The sequence below is a fragment of the Tachypleus tridentatus genome, chromosome 4 (genome assembly GCF_004210375.1).
Source record: "Tachypleus tridentatus isolate NWPU-2018 chromosome 4, ASM421037v1, whole genome shotgun sequence".
Classification (NCBI taxonomy): domain Eukaryota; kingdom Metazoa; phylum Arthropoda; class Merostomata; order Xiphosura; family Limulidae; genus Tachypleus; species Tachypleus tridentatus.
Genome location: NC_134828.1, coordinates 28,298,792 through 28,319,453, shown reverse-complemented (window position 1 = coordinate 28,319,453; position 20,662 = coordinate 28,298,792). Strand labels below are relative to the sequence as shown.

Sequence of the window (20,662 nt, the reverse complement as noted above, 5' to 3'; positions counted from 1 at the left end):
TAGCTCCTTAATATGATTTGACTAAATGACTATTTTTTGTGTTAAAATATGTCTAGAAATAGTCAAAGAAATGTTGAAGAAATTACTCTTAATTTTTACAAGACATATTTTTGATAAATAGTATTTTTGTTATTTAACAATGGATCATCAGGTATTTATCAGCTCAGTATCCAGATTTGTCAAGTTTAAAGTCACTTATGACTGGGATTTCTGTAACCTCTACTGACCTGGCCTCGTCTATTCATGAAACGGATCGAGAAAGTGACAGAGGCGAGGTCAAAGGTCAGACAACAACAACATCAAGTCGCTTTTGAGGACCTCTTCTGCTTGGACCCAGGCTCAGCTTGCTCCTTTGGCTACTAGACTGTCACAAACTAATCACCCAGAAGGTGTGTGATCTGAGTAGTTTCCTTCTTTCTACAAACAATACACATAAATCATTTATTTTTTTTGTACTGTCTTGTTTTTATATTCATATTAAGTAATCACATGAAAGTTGTGTGATCTGACTAGTTTTCTCCCTCCTGCAAACAATACACATAAAACATGTTTATGTTTTTTATCAAGTTTTTTATATCCACATTAACCTTTGTGCAACAGACTCAGTATAATACACACAAGTTCATCTACACATTTGTATATCTTAAGTGTGTATAACATAACTTTTGATGCAGTTTGTGTATCTTCACAAAATTTGATAAATTTTCAGTAAAGATTGCAAATTTTTGTAGTGGAAAATTGGGTTTTTTAACCTGTTCAGTGCTGTAGACGAGATAACTCATCCAAGCCGATCGGTAACACAGTGCCATGGACGAATTAATTCGCTCTCAATAATACCTAACTTCAACACTAGATATCAGCACCGTACGTGCATTTGACATGCTTACATGTTGTTTCACTTTCAATCCAAAATGGCTTCATGAAAAAAGTTACAAAATGAAGAAACATTAGAGTCGTATTTTGAACTTGGTTCAGGGTTGCCATAGCAGCTGAAATACTTGGCAGTCAACAGGTTAAGGAAGTATTTTTTAATAAAAGACTTGTTTGTGAAAATATTGTCAGCTTTCTTTTCATTCTAGAGTGACTACAGATTTTTGCATGATAATGCAAATGTTTAGTATAAATAGCTTAAGCCTTTTAATACTATTTATTTATTATTATATTGACCTTCCAATCATGCCTAGCTAACATTACATAACTTGCATTGACAAGGTGCATATGCACTCATACTACCATAGCCAATAATATAAAACTGACCTTTAGTTTTTACAAAATTATCCTGTCTTGGTTGTTTCAGTAGACTGGTATTTTTTAATATTCAGTCACGTTTCAGTTTTTACATAGGTATGTGGATTATTACTATATGTGGATTATTACTATATGTGGATTATTACTATATGTGGATTATTACTATTTGGAAATAAGCTATTAAACTTATTTTTCTTAAAATATAGAACAATAAATCAGGAAGTAATGCAGATAATTATCTCTTCTTGCTATGACCTTTGAACTCGGTTGCTGTTACATGTAGGTTGCTAAACCATTTAATATTTTGCATATGGAGGATATGAAACAAAATATTTTTAAGGTTTTTATATATAAAGTTGAATAACCAAAAAAAATCATTATTTACTGTACCCAAAACTATAGATTTAGTATTTTGACATCACAAACTAATCTGAACCAGTGCTGCATTCAGCATGCCACGTGACTCACAGAAATAAATATTTAGGTGTGTCCTTTTGATCGACGTTATTAAAGTAAGAAAACAACTAACGTATAATTGTAAGATTTTAATTGTAAACAACAGTTTGGTTCCAAACATAAATTCATAAAATATGAATTCAGTAAAATTTGGAACACAAATCAACAAACTCAGAAACATGGCCTTTGCTCCATGATCTATCATGATAGGATTGACTAATCATGTGAAAGGTGTTTGATTGGACCAGTTTCTTCCTCCAACAAACAATACACATAAAACATGTTTATGTTCTGTACCATTTTATTTGTACTTACATTAACTAATCACCAGAAAGTCATGATCTCTCCTCGTTACTGTATGGCTAAATCACACACATGTAAATCACTTGATAGAGTTTGACCCTAGTTTATATCAAAATTAAATAAAAAGTCAAACAGTTGACGAATTGTAAATATTTTATATAATAAATCTTTGAACTATTTTTCTTTGTTAGCCCAATCTTGACTTTAGGCTTTTTGAAGACATGTAAACCACCTTATGGAGTTTAAGACTAGACATTACTTTATATAGTAAAGGATAATTTCAAACTTAATTTGTTTTATAAATCCACAATCTATAGATTATTTTTTTATTCTATAAACCAAGACTATTAATACGACTGATACAAAAACCTACAACTAACCAACTCTTTCTGTCAAATCTGACATTATTTGCACTTTATCTTCAGATGTTTTAATGGTTCATTTCTGATTGAGTGTCTAATTACCGACTGTCGTTTAATGGTAAACATTTTTACTTTCTACAGATGTGGCGGCTGCTCTACACGAACTGAAAGCTGTGGCTGAAAAGAGACCGGCTATATTGGAGCACTTTGTGGTATAGAAAATTAATGAAACATGTGATAAACAAGTCTCATTATGCAAGATTTTATCTGCCATTTATCACCTACGTTTTTTATGCTATTATGACATGTTACAATTAAACTACCTTCATAATACTTTATATTATTTCATCTGTTGTTGACTGTTTTATTTTAGTACCAATAGAAATCAGTTGTTTTTGAAGGTCATGTGTGAGTGTTTGTGATATAATAATAAGTCATTCTTATGTGTACTTGAATGTTAAAAGTTAAAATGCTAAAGTACATGTCTCTGAGTATAAAGCTATGTCCTAAATTACCAGTAATTTATGTTAACTCTATTAGTCTGTTGGAAAGTATCGCTAAAAGTACATATCTGTGAGTATCAACTCATGTCTCAGATTACCAATAGGCTATGTTTGTGTATTTCATGTGTTGTATGATGATCTAAACCTGTTGATACAATGTTGTACTTTGTTTGTTAACTTTGTGTAGTTCATGTGTTGTAGGATGACCTAAAACAGTTGATACAATGTTGTACTGTTTGTGTATTTCATGTGTTGTATGATGATCTAAACCTGTTGTGTACTGTTTGTGTATTTCATGTGTTGTATGATGATCTAAACCTGTTGATACAATGTTGTACTGTTTGTGTATTTCATGTGTTGTATGATGATCTAAACCTGTTGATACAGTGTTGTACTGTTTGTGTATTTCATGTGTTGTATGATGATCTAAACCTGTTGATACAATGTTGTACTGTTTGTGTATTTCATGTGTTGTATGATGATCTAAACCTGTTGATACAATGTTGTACTGTTTGTGTATTTCATGTGTTGTATGATGATCTAAACCTGTTGATACAGTGTTGTACTGTTTGTGTATTTCATGTGTTGTATGATGATCTAAACCTGTTGATACAGTGTTGTACTGTTTGTGTATTTCATGTGTTGTATGATGATCTAAACCTGTTGATACAGTGTTGTACTGTTTGTGTATTTCATGTGTTGTATGATGATCTAAACCTGTTGATACAGTGTTGTACTGTTTGTGTATTTCATGTGTTGTATGATGATCTAAACCTGTTGATACAGTGTTGTACTGTTTGTGTATTTCATGTGTTGTATGATGATCTAAACCTGTTGATACAGTGTTGTACTGTTTGTGTATTTCATGTGTTGTATGATGATCTAAACCTGTTGATACAGTGTTGTACTGTTTGTGTATTTCATGTGTTGTATGATGATCTAAACCTGTTGATACAATGTTGTACTGTTTGTGTATTTCATGTGTTGTATGATGATCTAAACCTGTTGATACAGTGTTGTACTGTTTGTGTATTTCATGTGTTGTATGATGATCTAAACTTGTTGATACAATGTTGTACTGTTTGTGTATTTCATGTGTTGTATGATGATCTAAACCTGTTGATACAATGTTGTACTGTTTGTGTATTTCATGTGTTGTATGATGATCTAAACCTGTTGATACAGTGTTGTACTGTTTGTGTATTTCATGTGTTGTATGATGATCTAAACCTGTTGATACAATGTTGTACTGTTTGTGTATTTCATGTGTTGTATGATGATCTAAACCTGTTGATACAGTGTTGTACTGTTTGTGTATTTCATGTGTTGTATGATGATCTAAACCTGTTGATACAATGTTGTACTGTTTGTGTATTTCATGTGTTGTATGATGATCTAAACTTGTTGATACAATGTTGTACTGTTTGTGTATTTCATGTGTTGTATGATGATCTAAACCTGTTGATACAATGTTGTACTGTTTGTGTATTTCATGTGTTGTATGATGATCTAAACTTGTTGATACAATGTTGTACTGTTTGTGTATTTCATGTGTTGTATGATGATCTAAACCTGTTGATACAATGTTGTACTGTTTGTGTATTTCATGTGTTGTATGATGATCTAAACCTGTTGATACAATGTTGTACTGTTTGTGTATTTCATGTGTTGTATGATGATCTAAACCTGTTGATACAATGTTGTACTGTTTGTGTATTTCATGTGTTGTATGATCTAAACCTGTTGATACAATGTTGTACTGTTTGTGTATTTCATGTGTTGAATGATGATCTAAACCTGTTGATACAATGTTGTACTGTTTGTGTATTTCATGTGTTGTATGATGATCTAAACCTGTTGATACAATGTTGTACTGTTTGTGTATTTCATGTGTTGTTTGATGATCTAAACTTGTTGATACAATGTTGTACTGTTTGTGTATTTCATGTGTTGTATGATGATCTAAACCTGTTGATACAATGTTGTACTGTTTGTGTATTTCATGTGTTGTATGATGATCTAAACCTGTTGATACAATGTTGTACTGTTTGTGTATTTCATGTGTTGTATGATGATCTAAACCTGTTGATACAATGTTGTACTGTTTGTGTATTTCATGTGTTGTATGATGATCTAAACCTGTTGATACAATGTTGTACTGTTTGTGTATTTCATGTGTTGTATGATGATCTAAACCTGTTGATACAATGTTGTACTGTTTGTGTATTTCATGTGTTGTATGATGATCTAAACCTGTTGATACAATGTTGTACTGTTTGTGTATTTCATGTGTTGTATGATGATCTAAACTTGTTGATACAATGTTGTACTGTTTGTGTATTTCATGTGTTGTATGATGATCTAAACTTGTTGATACAATGTTGTACTGTTTGTGTATTTCATGTGTTGTAGGATGATCTAAACCTGTTGATACAATGTTGTACTGTTTGTGTATTTCATGTGTTGTATGATGATCTAAACCTGTTGATACAATGTTGTACTGTTTGTGTATTTCATGTGTTGTTTGATGATCTAAACTTGTTGATACAATGTTGTACTGTTTGTGTATTTCATGTGTTGTATGATGATCTAAACCTGTTGATACAATGTTGTACTGTTTGTGTATTTCATGTGTTGTAGGATGACCTAAAACAGTTGATGCAATGTTGTACTGTTTGTGTATTTCATGTGTTGTATGATGATCTAAACCTGTTGATGCAATGTTGTACTGTTTGTGTATTTCATGTGTTGTATGATGATCTAAACCTGTTGATACAATGTTGTACTGTTTGTGTATTTCATGTGTTGTTTGATGATCTAAACTTGTTGATACAATGTTGTACTGTTTGTGTATTTCATGTGTTGTATGATGATCTAAACCTGTTGATACAATGTTGTACTGTTTGTGTATTTCATGTGTTGTATGATGATCTAAACCTGTTGATACAATGTTGTACTGTTTGTGTATTTCATGTGTTGTATGATGATCTAAACCTGTTGATACAGTGTTGTACTGTTTGTGTATTTCATGTGTTGTATGATGATCTAAACCTGTTGATACAATGTTGTACTGTTTGTGTATTTCATGTGTTGTATGATGATCTAAACCTGTTGATACAATGTTGTACTGTTTGTGTATTTCATGTGTTGTATGATGATCTAAACTTGTTGATACAAAGTTGTACTGTTTGTGTATTTCATGTGTTGTATGATGATCTAAACTTGTTGATACAATGTTGTACTGTTTGTGTATTTCATGTGTTGTAGGATGACCTAAAACAGTTGATGCAGTCCCCTTTTGATACCTGTCATTCTACCGCCTTTCACTTGGTTTTGCATCATTTGAAGACTAAACCTGGGTAAGTTTCATATAAGTTGGTACAATAGGTGCAACGTTACACTCAGCTTTTAGAAATATGATTTCGCTCGTAGTTACCATAGATACAAGCTTGTTGTAAAGTTTTTGAAAATCTGTACAATCTACTGCTATGACATGTTAATTTGAATGTAATTATTTATTCTTTATCTAGGTGTTGCAAGCAGTATCTATCAGCGTTTCTCCAGTGTTTGGAAAGTAAACATCCAAATGTGGTACTAACGGCTGTGGAATGTCTTCCACAGTTTGTTGTCCTTGCTCAAGGTCAGTTGATATGAAACTTTGACGTAGTCTTCATGCACATAAGGTTTTATAAAGTGTGAAGAGATTTCAACTATATCATCATGAGTATTATAATTTAACTGGAAACTGTCTTGAGACTCGAGATATTAAAAAGGTTGTCATTGGATGGATTGAGAAATCATACTTGGTTGATAATAAGAAAGATGCATTACTTAGTACAGTGGCTCCAAATTAATTTATTGTTTTTACATAATGTTGTATCTATTATAGATGTTTTGGCTGTGTTCTAATGTAATATCTATGTACAGTTTACAGATGTTTTGGCTATGTTCTAGTCTAATATCTCCCTACAATTTGTCGTAGACATTTTGGCTATGCTCTCGTCTAATATCTCCCTACAATTTGTTGTAGACATTTTGGCTATGTTCTAGTCTAATATCTCCCTACAATTTGTTGTAGACATTTTGGCTATGTTCTAGTCAAATATCTCCCTACAATTTGTCGTAGACATTTTGGCTATGTTCTAGTCTAATATCTCCCTACAATTTGTCGTAGACATTTTGGCTATGTTCTAGTCTAATATCTCCCTACAATTTGTCGTAGACATTTTGGCTATGTTCTAGTCTAATATCTCCCTACAGTTTGTCGTAGACGTTTTGGCTAGGTTCTAGTCTAATATCTCCCTACAGTTTGTCGTAGACGTTTTGGCTAGGTTCTAGTCTAATATCTCCCTACAGTTTGTCGTAGACGTTTTGGCTAGGTTCTAGTCTAATATCTCCCTACAGTTTGTCGTAGACGTTTCGGCTATGTTCTAGTCTAATATCTCCCTACAGTTTGTCGTAGACGTTTCGGCTAGGTTCTAGTCTAATATCTCCCTACAGTTTGTCGTAGACGTTTCGGCTAGGTTCTAGTCTAATATCTCCCTACAGTTTGTCGTAGACGTTTCGGCTAGGTTCTAGTCTAATATCTCCCTACAGTTTGTCGTAGACGTTTTGGCTATGTTCTAGTCTAATATCTCCCTACAGTTTGTCGTAGACGTTTTGGCTATGTTCTAGTCTAATATCTCCCTACAGTTTGTCGTAGACGTTTTGGCTGTGTTGTAGTCTAATATGTCCCTACAGTTTGTCGTAGACGTTTTGGCTGTGTTGTAGTCTAATATCTCCCTACAGTTTGTCGTAGACGTTTTGGCTGTGTTGTAGTCTAATATCTCCCTACATTTTGTCGTAGACATTTTGGCTATGTTATAGTCTAATATCTCCCTACAGTTTGTCGTAGACGTTTTGGCTATGTTATAGTCTAATATCTCCCTACAGTTTGTCGTAGACGTTTTGGCTATGTTATAGTCTAATATCTCCCTACAGTTTGTCGTAGACGTTTTGGCTATGTTATAGTCTAATATCTCCCTACAGTTTGTCGTAGACGTTTTGGCTATGTTATAGTCTAATATCTCCCTACAGTTTGTCGTAGACGTTTTGGCTATGTTCTAGTCTAATATCTGTTAATATCTCATAGGAATACATTCTAAGATTTCAGAGAAGGGAGGAGTACAATAGGAAAACATCATTAGAAACAAATGAAAATTAAGTTAAAATGCACCTATAAACATGAAGTATGCATTAAAAACAAGACGTTAAAAACACATTAAATAAGATAATAACCAATAAAGTAGTACTCACCCTGACTTCTCTGTGTTACACTGCACCTATATGCTCAACAATACAACTAGCTGTCACCTGGGTGGCATAATGTGGGTAATAAAATCACTTTATCACTGTCAATAAAAAAAAAAATTATTACACCACCAACACAAGCTCCAGTAGTTGAGGGAAAAAGAGAGAAGATTTGCAAAACACTCCTCTGATTGGGTGGGATGAGGAAGACTCTTCACTGATTGGCTTCTGATAATGTAAACAAATCCCAGCTTGTTACATTTACAATGTGCATGTAACATTTATTATTTTACTCTTTTTGCAAAATGATAAAGGATCTTTCTTCCCAGAGGTTTCATTAACAGATGTATTACTGTATAATGAGGTGGTACCATTGTCTATGTTAGGGATGGCTTGGGTTGTCCATCAAAATGGTATTTTAAATATCCCCTAAACAGGTCATCAGAACTTTCCAGTACTACACAGTGTTTCCTTTCATAACAATATATATGTAATGACTGAGTCACAAGTTCTGGTTATATCTGTAAATATCATAACAAAAAGGTTTGATGACAAGAAACCCCTTGAAATAAAAATGTATCTCGGTATGGCTGGTATGGATATTAACTTATCAATAAAAGTGTTAACACTCGTACCAGCAGTTCAGAGATACAGAAGTTTGAATTTCTTATTTTTCTTTCTTTTGTGTGTTTGTTTTTTATTATATGATAACTCAAAAACCAAAACAATTGTGTCGACTGATTTCACTGAAGTGACAGTTTCAAATGGCGTTTATTTTATAACTATTATTAAAAAAATCATAATTCTAGTGTAAATGATGCTTTCATTGCCTTGCCCCTTGAGGTTAGCTTTCTTACAGAATTTTGGTGTTTCGTTAAATAGTTTAAGTACAGGGTAAAACAGAAATTACCAGCCAATAATAGATAATAAATATTACAGTTAGGGACTCATTGTATAGACCTGGGTTATAGATACAAATTTCCTATGTCTATAAAAATACTGCGTTAGAAAAGGAAGTAACTGTAGGCATGGCTCATATTAATTCTTTACAAACAAGATTGTTGAGATGGAATTTCCATCATCCCTGATAATAGCACAGGCATTCTCTGTAGTAGAACATTAACAGACAAAAATAGACTAAATTAAACTCAGTTATGGTTGAATAATTTTATATACTGCTGAATGTTAATTTTTATCTGTGTTGTTATTTAGGGGTGATGCAAATGTCATCCCTACATTTACTTCCTTTTTTGAATAGTTTTTACTTGTACAGTTTATCTGATGTTTGCCTACATTTTAGTCAAATGACTGTATACAGTTTAACATGTATAATTTAGTTACATTCTAGTCAAACGTCCTTACATAATTTGTCGTAGATGTTTTGGTTACATTCTAGTCAAACGTCCTGTGCTGTTTCTCGTAGATGTTTTGGTTACAGTCTAGTCAGGTGATAACAGCTGTTTTTTCTCCCCATACAGAGTATGCTACCATAGTTTTACAGAAAGCATTCCTGGTAGGAATTACCAGCAACCTGAACACAGCACCACAGATTTCAAAATCCATCAAACTGCTTCACTTGCAGACTGGAAGCTGAAATTCCCCTCAGATTATGTACAGATATTTATGTTAGTTCATAAATATATCCATTGGTGTTGTGAACTTAATAAACAGAAATATTACCAAAATCATCATAAGTTTGTATTATGTTTCTAAACAGTTTTCTTAAAGTTTTTTTTTTTTTCATGACTCAAAATCAGTTCTTTGTCAGGATTATTCACCAGCATATAGATGAAACATACATTTGAACCAATTCAGTTACCAAACAAAGTAGTACATATTCAGAAACGTGTTATTAGAACAAAAATATTCCAGTCTACTCTGCAGATAGTTCCAAAGTATTCCAGGATAGGGTTAGCTACTGGATGGCAAAGATTTTGGTTCACATTCAGAAATGTATTACCAGGACATTACATTGACCTTAGACATATTTTGTTAGAGAATGCCAACTAACATTCTACACTGTTAACTTCTAAAATACTTCTGAATATCTCCTTATCTGCCCACATGGGCTGCACATTAAAGTAAAGTATTCTCTCTATTCTCGTATTCGCAACTTAAATATTTATGCGAGTGTCAGTTTATATCCCGTAGCATCAGAGTGACGTAACCATCTCCAAGTATCTGGGTCAAAGCGATTGTCTTTAGTTCATGAGCGAGTTCACAACTGTTCAGACCTGTGGATTAAATAAGATATGTATCAGCGAGCAGTTCATTGTACGCAGAAGGTGGATTTGTCTGGTCGAGTCTTTATTGGCGTTACACAAGTCTGATTAAATCAATCAGTGGCTCACCCACAAAACCATCTATGGCGCTAAAGTGCTCGAGTCACTACCGATGTTAGATGGTACACAAACATCTGTCTTGTTACAAACCAGTACTAAATAGTGAACTAAGACTCGAGTAACATGGCCATGTCATAGCGGTTGATCTCAGCCTAGCGATACTCTATCGATATCCAAACAACCCTCTACACTTTCATCATCAAGCAGGTTTTAATATAGATTTAATAATAGAATCAATTGGCTTGTTCAGTAGCCGGGCAAATATCTTGTGGCACGTGACCACCCACACGTGCGGGAGTCGTCACACCACGCTGCCGTGCAGAGTTGCTGTGATTTGTTGAGGTGTTGTGCAGAATAGCTGGCTGCACGGGGCCTGATAACAAGCGGTGTGTACACAAAGGGGGATTTACAACGTCTCTGGCGAGCGCGTGTTTCTTAAAGATAAGAACGCTCTGTCGCCACGTTCGCTTCATTCCAAGAGAGACCTCCTCACAGCAATTACTACTTGATAGTACTTTTCAACGCCCTCTATAAATAGACTGGCTGATCTTCTGATGGGTTAAGCAGGAATCTGAATAACAGGTTAAATCTGATTTGTTTGTTGTTTTTTTCCTTACAGCTTGTGACCTTGCATGTGCTTTTGTCTGTCGTTTGTTATATTTTTTTTACAGACTTTTCACGGCTGTAAAAGTGCGATAAGTGGGTGGTGATAACTAATAAAAACTACAATCTGAAAAATTAACTAATAAGCACGCGCTTCTAGTTCTGACGCCGTCAGAACCCGCTTAAGTGGTAGGAGGTCAAAGAAACTGTTTCTTCTTTCGTTGTGCGTATCCCACGTCTCTATTAATCTGTTGGAGGAAACACGATTTGAACCGGCTGAAGAAGTGGGTCAGTGAAACGGTTTCGACTGGTTTCTTTCATGAAGTAATCCATTACTTTTAACGTTTCAGTTGCGTGTTTTATCTCCATCGTATTGTGAAGTCTTGACGGTTTGTTGGTTTTTCTTAACACCCTTGTGACATCATTATGCGAGTTTATTTCAAAGGTTATGTTAATGTAATAGCTCACTGGATTGGTATAAAGACCTATATTTTCAGAGAGAACCGTAACTAAGTTTAAGAGATAATGTATTCAACAGTTTGTTAAAACACAAGTGAAAACACACTGATAGGCGATTATACCATCTGTTTCAAAAATCAGGTACATCGAACCAAATTAACACTTCATTTTAATAGTTAAAGGGGAAAAATCCAAGCGAAGTATTTTCTGACACCTTCCTTAAAATTTGCAATTTATCATAAACAAGAAGTTAACCATTACCAATCAGATCTGGCAGAAAATATAACGTAAATTGTCGAAACAGAAGAAATGAGGATGGTGAGATGAGAAAATCAGACATACCAGTTGCTACTAGAAAACTAAAAAAGTGTAGATTAAAATCGGACATGATCACAGTTAGAACAGGCCACGTGATACCAGAAATTAAAAAAAAAGGTAACCTCAATAAGAAGGTTTGGTTTGTTTTGAATTTCGCACAAAGCTACACGAGGGCTATCTGCGCTAGTCGCCCCTAATTTAGTGTAAGACTAGAGGGAAGGCAGATACTCATCTTAAAATATTGGGCTCCTCTTTTACAAACGGATTGAGCGTCACATTATAACGCCCTCACTGCTGAAAGGGTGAGCATGTTTGGTGCGACAGGGATTCGAACCTGTGACCCTCGGATTACGAGTGCCTTAACCATCCGGCTCGATAAGAAGAAGAAACCTCATGGTTCTTCCTATGTTGAGAAAATATTAGAAGAAAGATGGTGGGCTTACGTATGGTAGGAGCTTACACAGCAAAGAAAATGCAACATATTCCAACAAAAATGGAATAAAAATAACTGGGTTTTAGAAAGTTTGAAAATTTTGCTATACGGTGACGTTTCGGGAACAGGTAATATTGATATGTTTTGTTTCGGAGAAGAAACTGAAATTAGATGGGTAAATTATTTATGCTGGTGTCAAGAAACCAAAGACAAACATCTTTAGATTAAAGATTGAGGACAGACTGTAATACTTTCAAAATACACTATTACTTCACGCAAAGATGATGTCGAAATCCTCTAAAGACGCTTTAAAAGCATTATTGGGTATGAAAGAAGTAAGCGACAATTGGGACGTAGATGTAGCCATATCCGTAGACATCAACTTACAGTGTCCCTCTACGTCCCTGTGAACAGACGCAGAAACGCAACTGCACAGTTCATCAACGTACAGTTTCCCCTGGGCCCAGCAAGGAAAGGAGGTTAAGGCACTCTACTAGTAATATGAAGGTCGCAGGTTCGAATCCCCGTCGCACCAAACATGCTCGCCCTTTCAGCCGTTGGGACGTCATAATGTTACGGTCAATCCGTTTGTAAAAGAGTGGGCGGTGATGACTAGTTGCCTTCCCTCTAGTCTTACACTGCTAAATTAGGGAAGGCTAGCGCAGTTAGCCCTTGTGTAGCTTTGCGCGAAATTCAAAACAAACCAAACCAAACCAGTTTCTTCTACGTCCGTGTGAACAGACACGAAAACGTAACTGTACAGTTCATCAACTTACAGTTCCTCTTCGTCCGTGTGAACAGACACGAAAACATAACTGTACAGTTCATCAACTTGGTTTCCCCTACGCCACCTGTGAACAGACACTTTTAAGTCTCAGTTAGAATAAAAGGAAGGTTGACAGACATGTTCCATTTTACATTCAGGACTCAATAGATAGGATCATGTTTCTTCATAACCTATACATCTAGACAAGATTTAAAGTTTCGTGAACCTCGAAGAAGAAAGAGTTAAACCAAACTCTCTTTTCAGATTATCAAAACTCGCATACCCCTGGAAAATTAAGAAATTATATCAAGACTTAGTAATGCCACACATGTATAATAAGAAACTGAAGATACTTAAAAGGAGCTATTGAGAAACACTGATTGGCCAGAGTGAGGAAACGCATGCAATTTGTAATCGCATAACAACTGAAGTAGTTAGTAAGACGTACGCACACAAAATCAAAAAAATTCCAAGTAAAATCTGAACCTTTCTCTATGACGTTTGGATAAGACAAGACTTCTACTGGATTGTCCTGTATACAAAAATCATATCCTGAGTTACCTGACATTACTTGTGGTAAAGTTCAGATTTTCTACCTAGATTACCTACAACAGTACGTTTCACGGATTCTTTTCAGTTTCCAAATGGCTTCTACCAGAAGATCTAACTTCACTCTAACCTGTTGTGTTCTTCACTAGCCAAAACGATAGTCGTACCATTTGGAATTTCACCACACTACTGCTACAAATAAATATTGTAATATTGTAAATTGTGCTTTTATAAGCATTCTGCTAGTGTATCATTGTCTGATTGGTTAGATTACAGCCAATCAAAGAGTAATCAATTACCATGTGATTATGCTTCAATGCAGTTCATCTTCCTACAGTAGTAAAGGGACATCAAATACTAATTGTTTCTTTTTCATAATTATATATTTGTATTTTCAATACTGTAGAAACTGAAGACACTCCTCGACTAAAAATTACCGTATTTTCCGCCTAATAAGCCGAATTTCTGGCCCTAAATTTTGGACCTGATTTTTGGGGGTCGGCTTATTGGCCGATCACTCCTTTCGGAAATTTCTTCTTCTTAGGAAATGTTTTTATTTTGAAAATTACCATAGGCGGTAATTTTGTCCCATCAGCAAAGCACGTTAAGACTACAGTGAAACGTTGTTTCTGGAATTTCATTGGTTACCTAATTACAGTGAGTGGAGCCAGTAACGAATGACATATTGATTCCATCTCTGTCTCAATACGACACGTTCTGCTTTACTACAGAACGCCAATGATCACACACAACATGCATGCTGACGCTGAAACGAGACTAAGAAATCATTTTAAAGAAACTTGTCACTTCTTAAAAATGGCTTCGGCTTATTGGGCGGTAATAAGCAAAAACCCTCATTTTCAGAGCTGAAAATTGGCCTCGGCTTATTCGGCGATTCGGCTTATTAACCGGAATATACGGTATATTTAGGATAATATAAAAGCACTGTGAAAGGTTGGTTGATAAAGCAGCGACTTGTCTGCTTATAAAAGACATGCGTTCTTTCTTTACAAGATATGACATAACAAAGGCCGTTCGTCCTTCATTCAGCCTTTGTTATGCGTCCTTCCTTTACAAGATATGACATAACAAAGGCCGTTCGTCCTTCATTCAGCCTTTGTTTCATCTGGGTAGTTGAGATTTCACTTGAAAAGACTTAAGTGGTTCGAGTTAAAAATTCACAAAATGAAACCCAATTCCGTAAACACAGAAAACCAAAGGTCGAATTTCAAATACCTTACAAAACATTTTCCTTAAAATTATACGAATCTCCATTTACAGGGTTATCACTGACACAGACGACTGGTTTCATATTTCGCAGCTTATTGTGACCGAAAACAAACAAAAAATGGTTAACTTGAAGTTCGCGTATGAAAACACGTAAATATGCTTTTGCAACGAAAGAAAGAGATACACAGGTGTTTACCACAAAAATAAATAAATAAATACAGCCGTTAACCACATATTTACCACACACACATAAGCAGCCGTTAAACAGGTCTTTATTACAGTAACGAAATAGTACTTAAGTAGTAATTTTTTACAGGTGTTTAGTAGAGGACCAAACTACAGCCGTCGAACAGGTGGTTATTACAGGATCAAAATTCAGCTCCAAACAGGTGTTATAACAGGGAGGAAATTCAACCGACAACAAGTGCTTACCGCAGTGTAGAAATACAACAGTTAACAAGTGTTGATAACAGAAAAGAAATACAGCCGTTAACCAGGTGTTTATCACAGATAGGAAATACAGCCGTTAACCAGGTGTTTATCACAGAAAGGAAATACAACCTAAGGTTGAACATAAACTAAAAATTGTGTTTTATCAGTCTAAAAATACAGTTAAAAGAGTGTCTTTTTCTCAATATAAATGACAAGGAAGAAGATTCCTAAAGGGTGTTACAGTTCTCAGTGAGATTAATGATAGGTAAATACTCTTAGAAATGTGGAGAAATAAAGTATTATTGTGTGCCTTACACGTAACATCTGGAAATTCCGTTTTATACATTTATTACGCCCTCTATACGTATACTATTGTTACTTTTCAAACAGTGAAATACGACTTATTTTAATTAATGTGAACTTTTATCAGTTCTCTGGTTGCGCTACGGACTGCATTATAAGTACTGTGTTATAGACTTTACTGTCAACGCTGTATTTCGACAGTATTATGGACTGTACGACAAATTCTGTACTTGGACTGTATCATAGACTGTACTACAAACAGTGGATTTGGACTTTGTTACTGATCGTACAAAAACACAGGTCTAATCTAATGTGTTACGGACCGTACGAAAAACAATGGTTTTTGAACCGTGTTACGAACTATACTATAAACACTGCTCTGGTACTTTGTTACCAACTATACAACAAATACTGGTTTTGTACTGTCTTACGGACTGTACTATAAACACTGGTCTCATGCTGTTTTACGGACTACTATAACTGTGTTTCCAACTATATATAAACAAACACTGGTTTTGTACTGTGTTACGGAGTGTACTATAAACACTGATTTAGTGCTGTGTTACGAACTGTAGTATAAACACTGCTCTGGTGCTGTGTTACGGACTGTACTATAAACACTGGTCTAGTGCTGTGTTACGGACTGTACTATAAACATTGGTCTAGTGCTGTGTTACGGACTGTACTATAAACATTGGTCTTGTACTGGTTTACGGACTGTACTTTAAACACTGGTCTCATGCTGTTTTACGGACTGTACTATAAACATTGGTCTTGTACTGTTTTACGGACTGTACTTTAAACACTGGTCTAGTGCTGTGTTACGGACTGTACTATAAACATTGGTCTTGTACTGGTTTACGGACTGTACTTTAAACACTGATCTAGTGCTGTGTTACGGACTGTACTATAAACATTGGTCTTGTACTGGTTTACGGACTGTACTTTAAACACTGGTCTCATGCTGTTTTACGGACTGTACTATAAACATTGGTCTTGTACTGTTTTACGGACTGTACTTTAAACACTGGTTTAGTGCTGTGTAACGGACTGTCCTATAAACACTGGTCTTGTACTGTTTTACGGACTGTACTTTAAACACTGGTTTAGTGCTGTGTTACGGACTGTACTATAAACACTGGTCTTGTACTGTTTTACGGACTGAACTTTAAACACTGGTCTAGTGCTGTGTTACGGACTGTACTATAAACACTGGTCTTGTACTGTTTTACGGACTGTACTTTAAACACTGGTCTAGTGCTGTGTTACGGAGTGTATCATGAACACAGGTCTTATACTGTTTTACGGACTATATTATAAACACTGGTTTGGTACTGTGTTACATACTGTAACATAAGCACTAGTTTGCTACTGTGTTACGGACTGTAATATAAACACTGATCTTGGACTGCGTTATGGACAGTACTATAAGCACTGATTTGATATCGTGTTACCAACTATACAAAAAACACTGGTCTTGAATTGTTTTACGGACTGTACTATAAACACGGGTTTGGTACTCTGTTACGGACTGTACTATAAAGACTGGTATGGTACTGTTTTACGGACTGTACTATAAAGACTGGTATTTTACTGTTTTACGGACTGAACTATAAATACTAGCTTGGTACTGTTTCACGGAGTGTACTATAAACACTGATCTGGTGCTGCGTTACGGATTGTATTATAAACACTGGTATTGTACTGTGTCATTTCGTAGTAAAACCTGAACCCTAAAATAACATTTAAGACTGCATGAATACCAAGGACGTTGAACATATCAATACAAATCACCTAAGTAGTTAGTATGTTGTCAAAACGTTGTTTGATACGAAACGCCTTGTTTGTTGTTTCACAGTCCAAGAAAAATATATTTTATTTTGTTTTTTATTAATTGCCAAACAAAACAATAGACTACGCATTTTATTCCCACATCGAGTAGCGAATCCCAATTTCTAGTGTTATATAAGCTTCTTTCTTATTGCTTTATTGTAAAGTAGTGGATTTTACATGAAACTCGTTATTGAACATACGATTGTACTTCACACTGACTTTTAGTGTTTGTGTGTGCTGTAATTAAGGCATACCCTGTATCTTTAACGTTATTTCATTAACTATATGGAATAGAATGTTCCATGTGTCTAGGTGTGTTACATTTCTTCTTATGATACTTTCACTTCAGGAATTATTTGACCGTGATAGCTTAATGGGTATTTAAGACTAAAATAAGTTTCCTTCGTTGGCCCAGTCTCGAGAGATATTATTAGGTTTATGACCGAAAATATCAACTTCTGAAAACATATGACTATCATTCATTCTATATAAAGCCTAACAAAGAAAAGACGGTTGAACCATTGTTTCTGTTTCAACCACGTGGTTATACTGAATTTACTTTGTCGTACGTATGGTTAACAGTCTCGTTACCAATGTGAAGAAATAATTATTTACAGTTTAATCAATTTCTGTTAGGTTTTCATCATGTAGTAATCTAAATTACATTACGTACGGAAATAATGTTGAGACATTCCACCTGCTTCATTATTTTGTATTATACAGTAGGCTAACTGTTTAGTGACTACCTGAGTGTGCATTAAAGATTTACGTTCTTTTTCTCTAAAGATAAAAACTGAAAAGATCATCTGTGACGTAGAGGCCTTAATGTGCTCCTTAATTGGACGCACCTGCTGACTGCAGTTTCGTCTGTCAAGGCACGGGTTGGGTAAGAGGCATTTAATAATATTACAATATTATTAAATTATTATATTACACGCCCAATAATTGTATAGGTGACTGAATGATGACTCAGAGCCCCGTTACTATTTACATAAAATTCTCCAAATTGTATTTCTTTGATTTGCTGACCAAAAATGTGACGTAGACCCTCGTTAGTGAAACTGCATAAACGTTTAATAAATACGTTTACGTACTCAATTTGTTTTTATTTTGGATGTGAAACGATAGCTTGCTCTGACCGCACAATTCAGCGACGCGTTAAACGTAAGTAATCATTATTTTCGCGTGTGAACTTCTTCTTACTTCGAGAATGTGTGTAGCCTTATCTGCAGGTCGTGATTTATACTATTTGTATAACGCCTTAAAGTTAGAATTGAAATGTAGGATTATACCAGTTATCTGTTTGTTGTCCTTCCTGGCGCTGAAATGCATGACAATGTTGTGTCTTGTCGGGATTGGTGGATGCACTAATCCCTGCGTGCTCGACACGAGCTGCTTTACGTGAGAGTGTTAGGCCACGGGGATTTAAACGCTGACCTTACACGTCAGTGTTACGTCTGAAAAGATTCTAATAAGCAAAAAATTAAACGGGCTATCGAAGTATCTTTTGAAAGAAGCAGAGCGGTTACCTCGCGGGCCACGAGGCATGCACGTGCTGGAAACACGCCTCAATCGTCCTGGACAAGCGAGCAGGGGCAGAAACCGATGAGCGAAACGGGCGGGCAATAAAGCAGGTCTGGCGGGGACTGACACTTAAACATTCGTCCTCAGTCGTTCGGAAAAACAGGTGATTGTCCTCATATTTTGATCTGAAGGCAGCGCCAAGCTCCGATAATTTACGATTAATTTACGCAACTTTTCACGGCGCGGTGATGAATATGAAACCGTGACTGAATATTGTCGACGTCTGGATGGCTGAATCCATTATGAATCAAACTATCATTAATACCGAGTCATAAGAAAACAAACAAGACAGAATCGCTCTAAACCTCGTTCCCCCTGAGTGGGCAGAGGCAAACTTTCATCTCTCAATTCATTACGTATGTTCCACGTTAAATATGAAACATGCTAAAAGTTGCCATAAAACCTGTGGACCGGCGACAGCTTTACGTTGTAAACCGCAGTCCGAAATATGCCTGACATGGAGATAAATATGTTGGTATTTGTGTTTAATGAGCTGAACAATTATTGATTAACAAATGGAAAAATTTTGAGTGTAGGCCGGTCATAAAGTTTCACCCTTTAATACAAGGATCCATTTGAAGTAGAAATTATCGAAACTGTTTGTTATGAGAAACATATAGTTAAAACCGAATAGGCTACAAATATAACAAAAATTGAATAACAGGTTGAAAAATAACCAAGTTGTTTATATTTTTATTTAAGAATGATGACGTTAGGAGCTAGCACTGTTCGTCCAATCATAAGGCTTTGATTTCAACAGTATGACATGACGAACGTCGTTCTTTAACACTCCTACGAAAATGGGGCCTAATAGGCCCCAGAGCAACTTGAAAGGTTATTAATATTAGGCTAATAATTTTGTATTTAAATGAAATTGCCATTTAAATCCATTAATGAATGGATTAACGAGATTCCCACTGTCCCTATCTACTATCTAGCGAAACCACAGCCAGGGGAACTGGCTTGGAGAAATCAGGACTAGAAACGTCTTTTCGTAGGAGTGTTAAATAAAAATTAAAAGAACTTGGCGATTGTTTGAACTATTAATTAATTTTAATACTGTTTATAACATCTAATAATTTATTCTTGTTGCTAAATAATAATTAATTCTACACATGATATTGTTAAAAACGATTACCTTAAAAACATAAATAAACAGTATTGTTAATGTAGTAACATATGCAGTTAATTAGACTCCAATACATTTATTTAACCAATGATAATATTATTTAACACTATAGTGCTAGACACACAAGTTCCATTCGCTGGTCACTGGAGCAGTTCTTGAACAATTATATTAACATTTCTCTATTTTCACCGGCTCGGTATGGCCAAGTGATTAAGGCACTCGACTTGCAATCTGAGGGTCGCGGGTTAGAATCTCCGTCACACCAAATATGTTCCCCCTTTCAGCCGTGGGGACGTTATAATGTGACGGTCAATCCCACTATTCGTTGGTAAAAGAGTCGTCCAAGAGTTGGCGGTGGTTGGTGATGACTAGCTGCCTTCCCTCTAGTCTTACATTGCCAAATTAGAGACGGTTAGCGCAGATAGCCCTTGTGTAGCTTTGCGCGAAATTCAAAACAAACAAACAATGCTATAGTTTCATTACTCACAATACCGTAGCTTTCCTTAAACTCAACTATAGT

General features: G+C 35.3%; 1 protein-coding gene across 1 annotated transcript in view; it reads left to right on the top strand.

The window, feature by feature from the left end:
- The window catches only part of LOC143248758 (integrator complex subunit 1-like), a 95,218-nt gene extending 85,439 nt beyond the window's left edge, over positions 1-9,779 (top strand). The window contains 6 exon segments of the mRNA XM_076497442.1: positions 152-309; positions 312-389; positions 2,511-2,581; positions 6,140-6,231; positions 6,403-6,512; positions 9,640-9,779. Coding sequence (XP_076353557.1) covers positions 152-309; positions 312-389; positions 2,511-2,581; positions 6,140-6,231; positions 6,403-6,512; positions 9,640-9,755 — 625 coding nt within the window. The 3' untranslated portion in view covers positions 9,756-9,779.
- Positions 9,780-20,662: the final 10,883 nt, after the last annotated feature.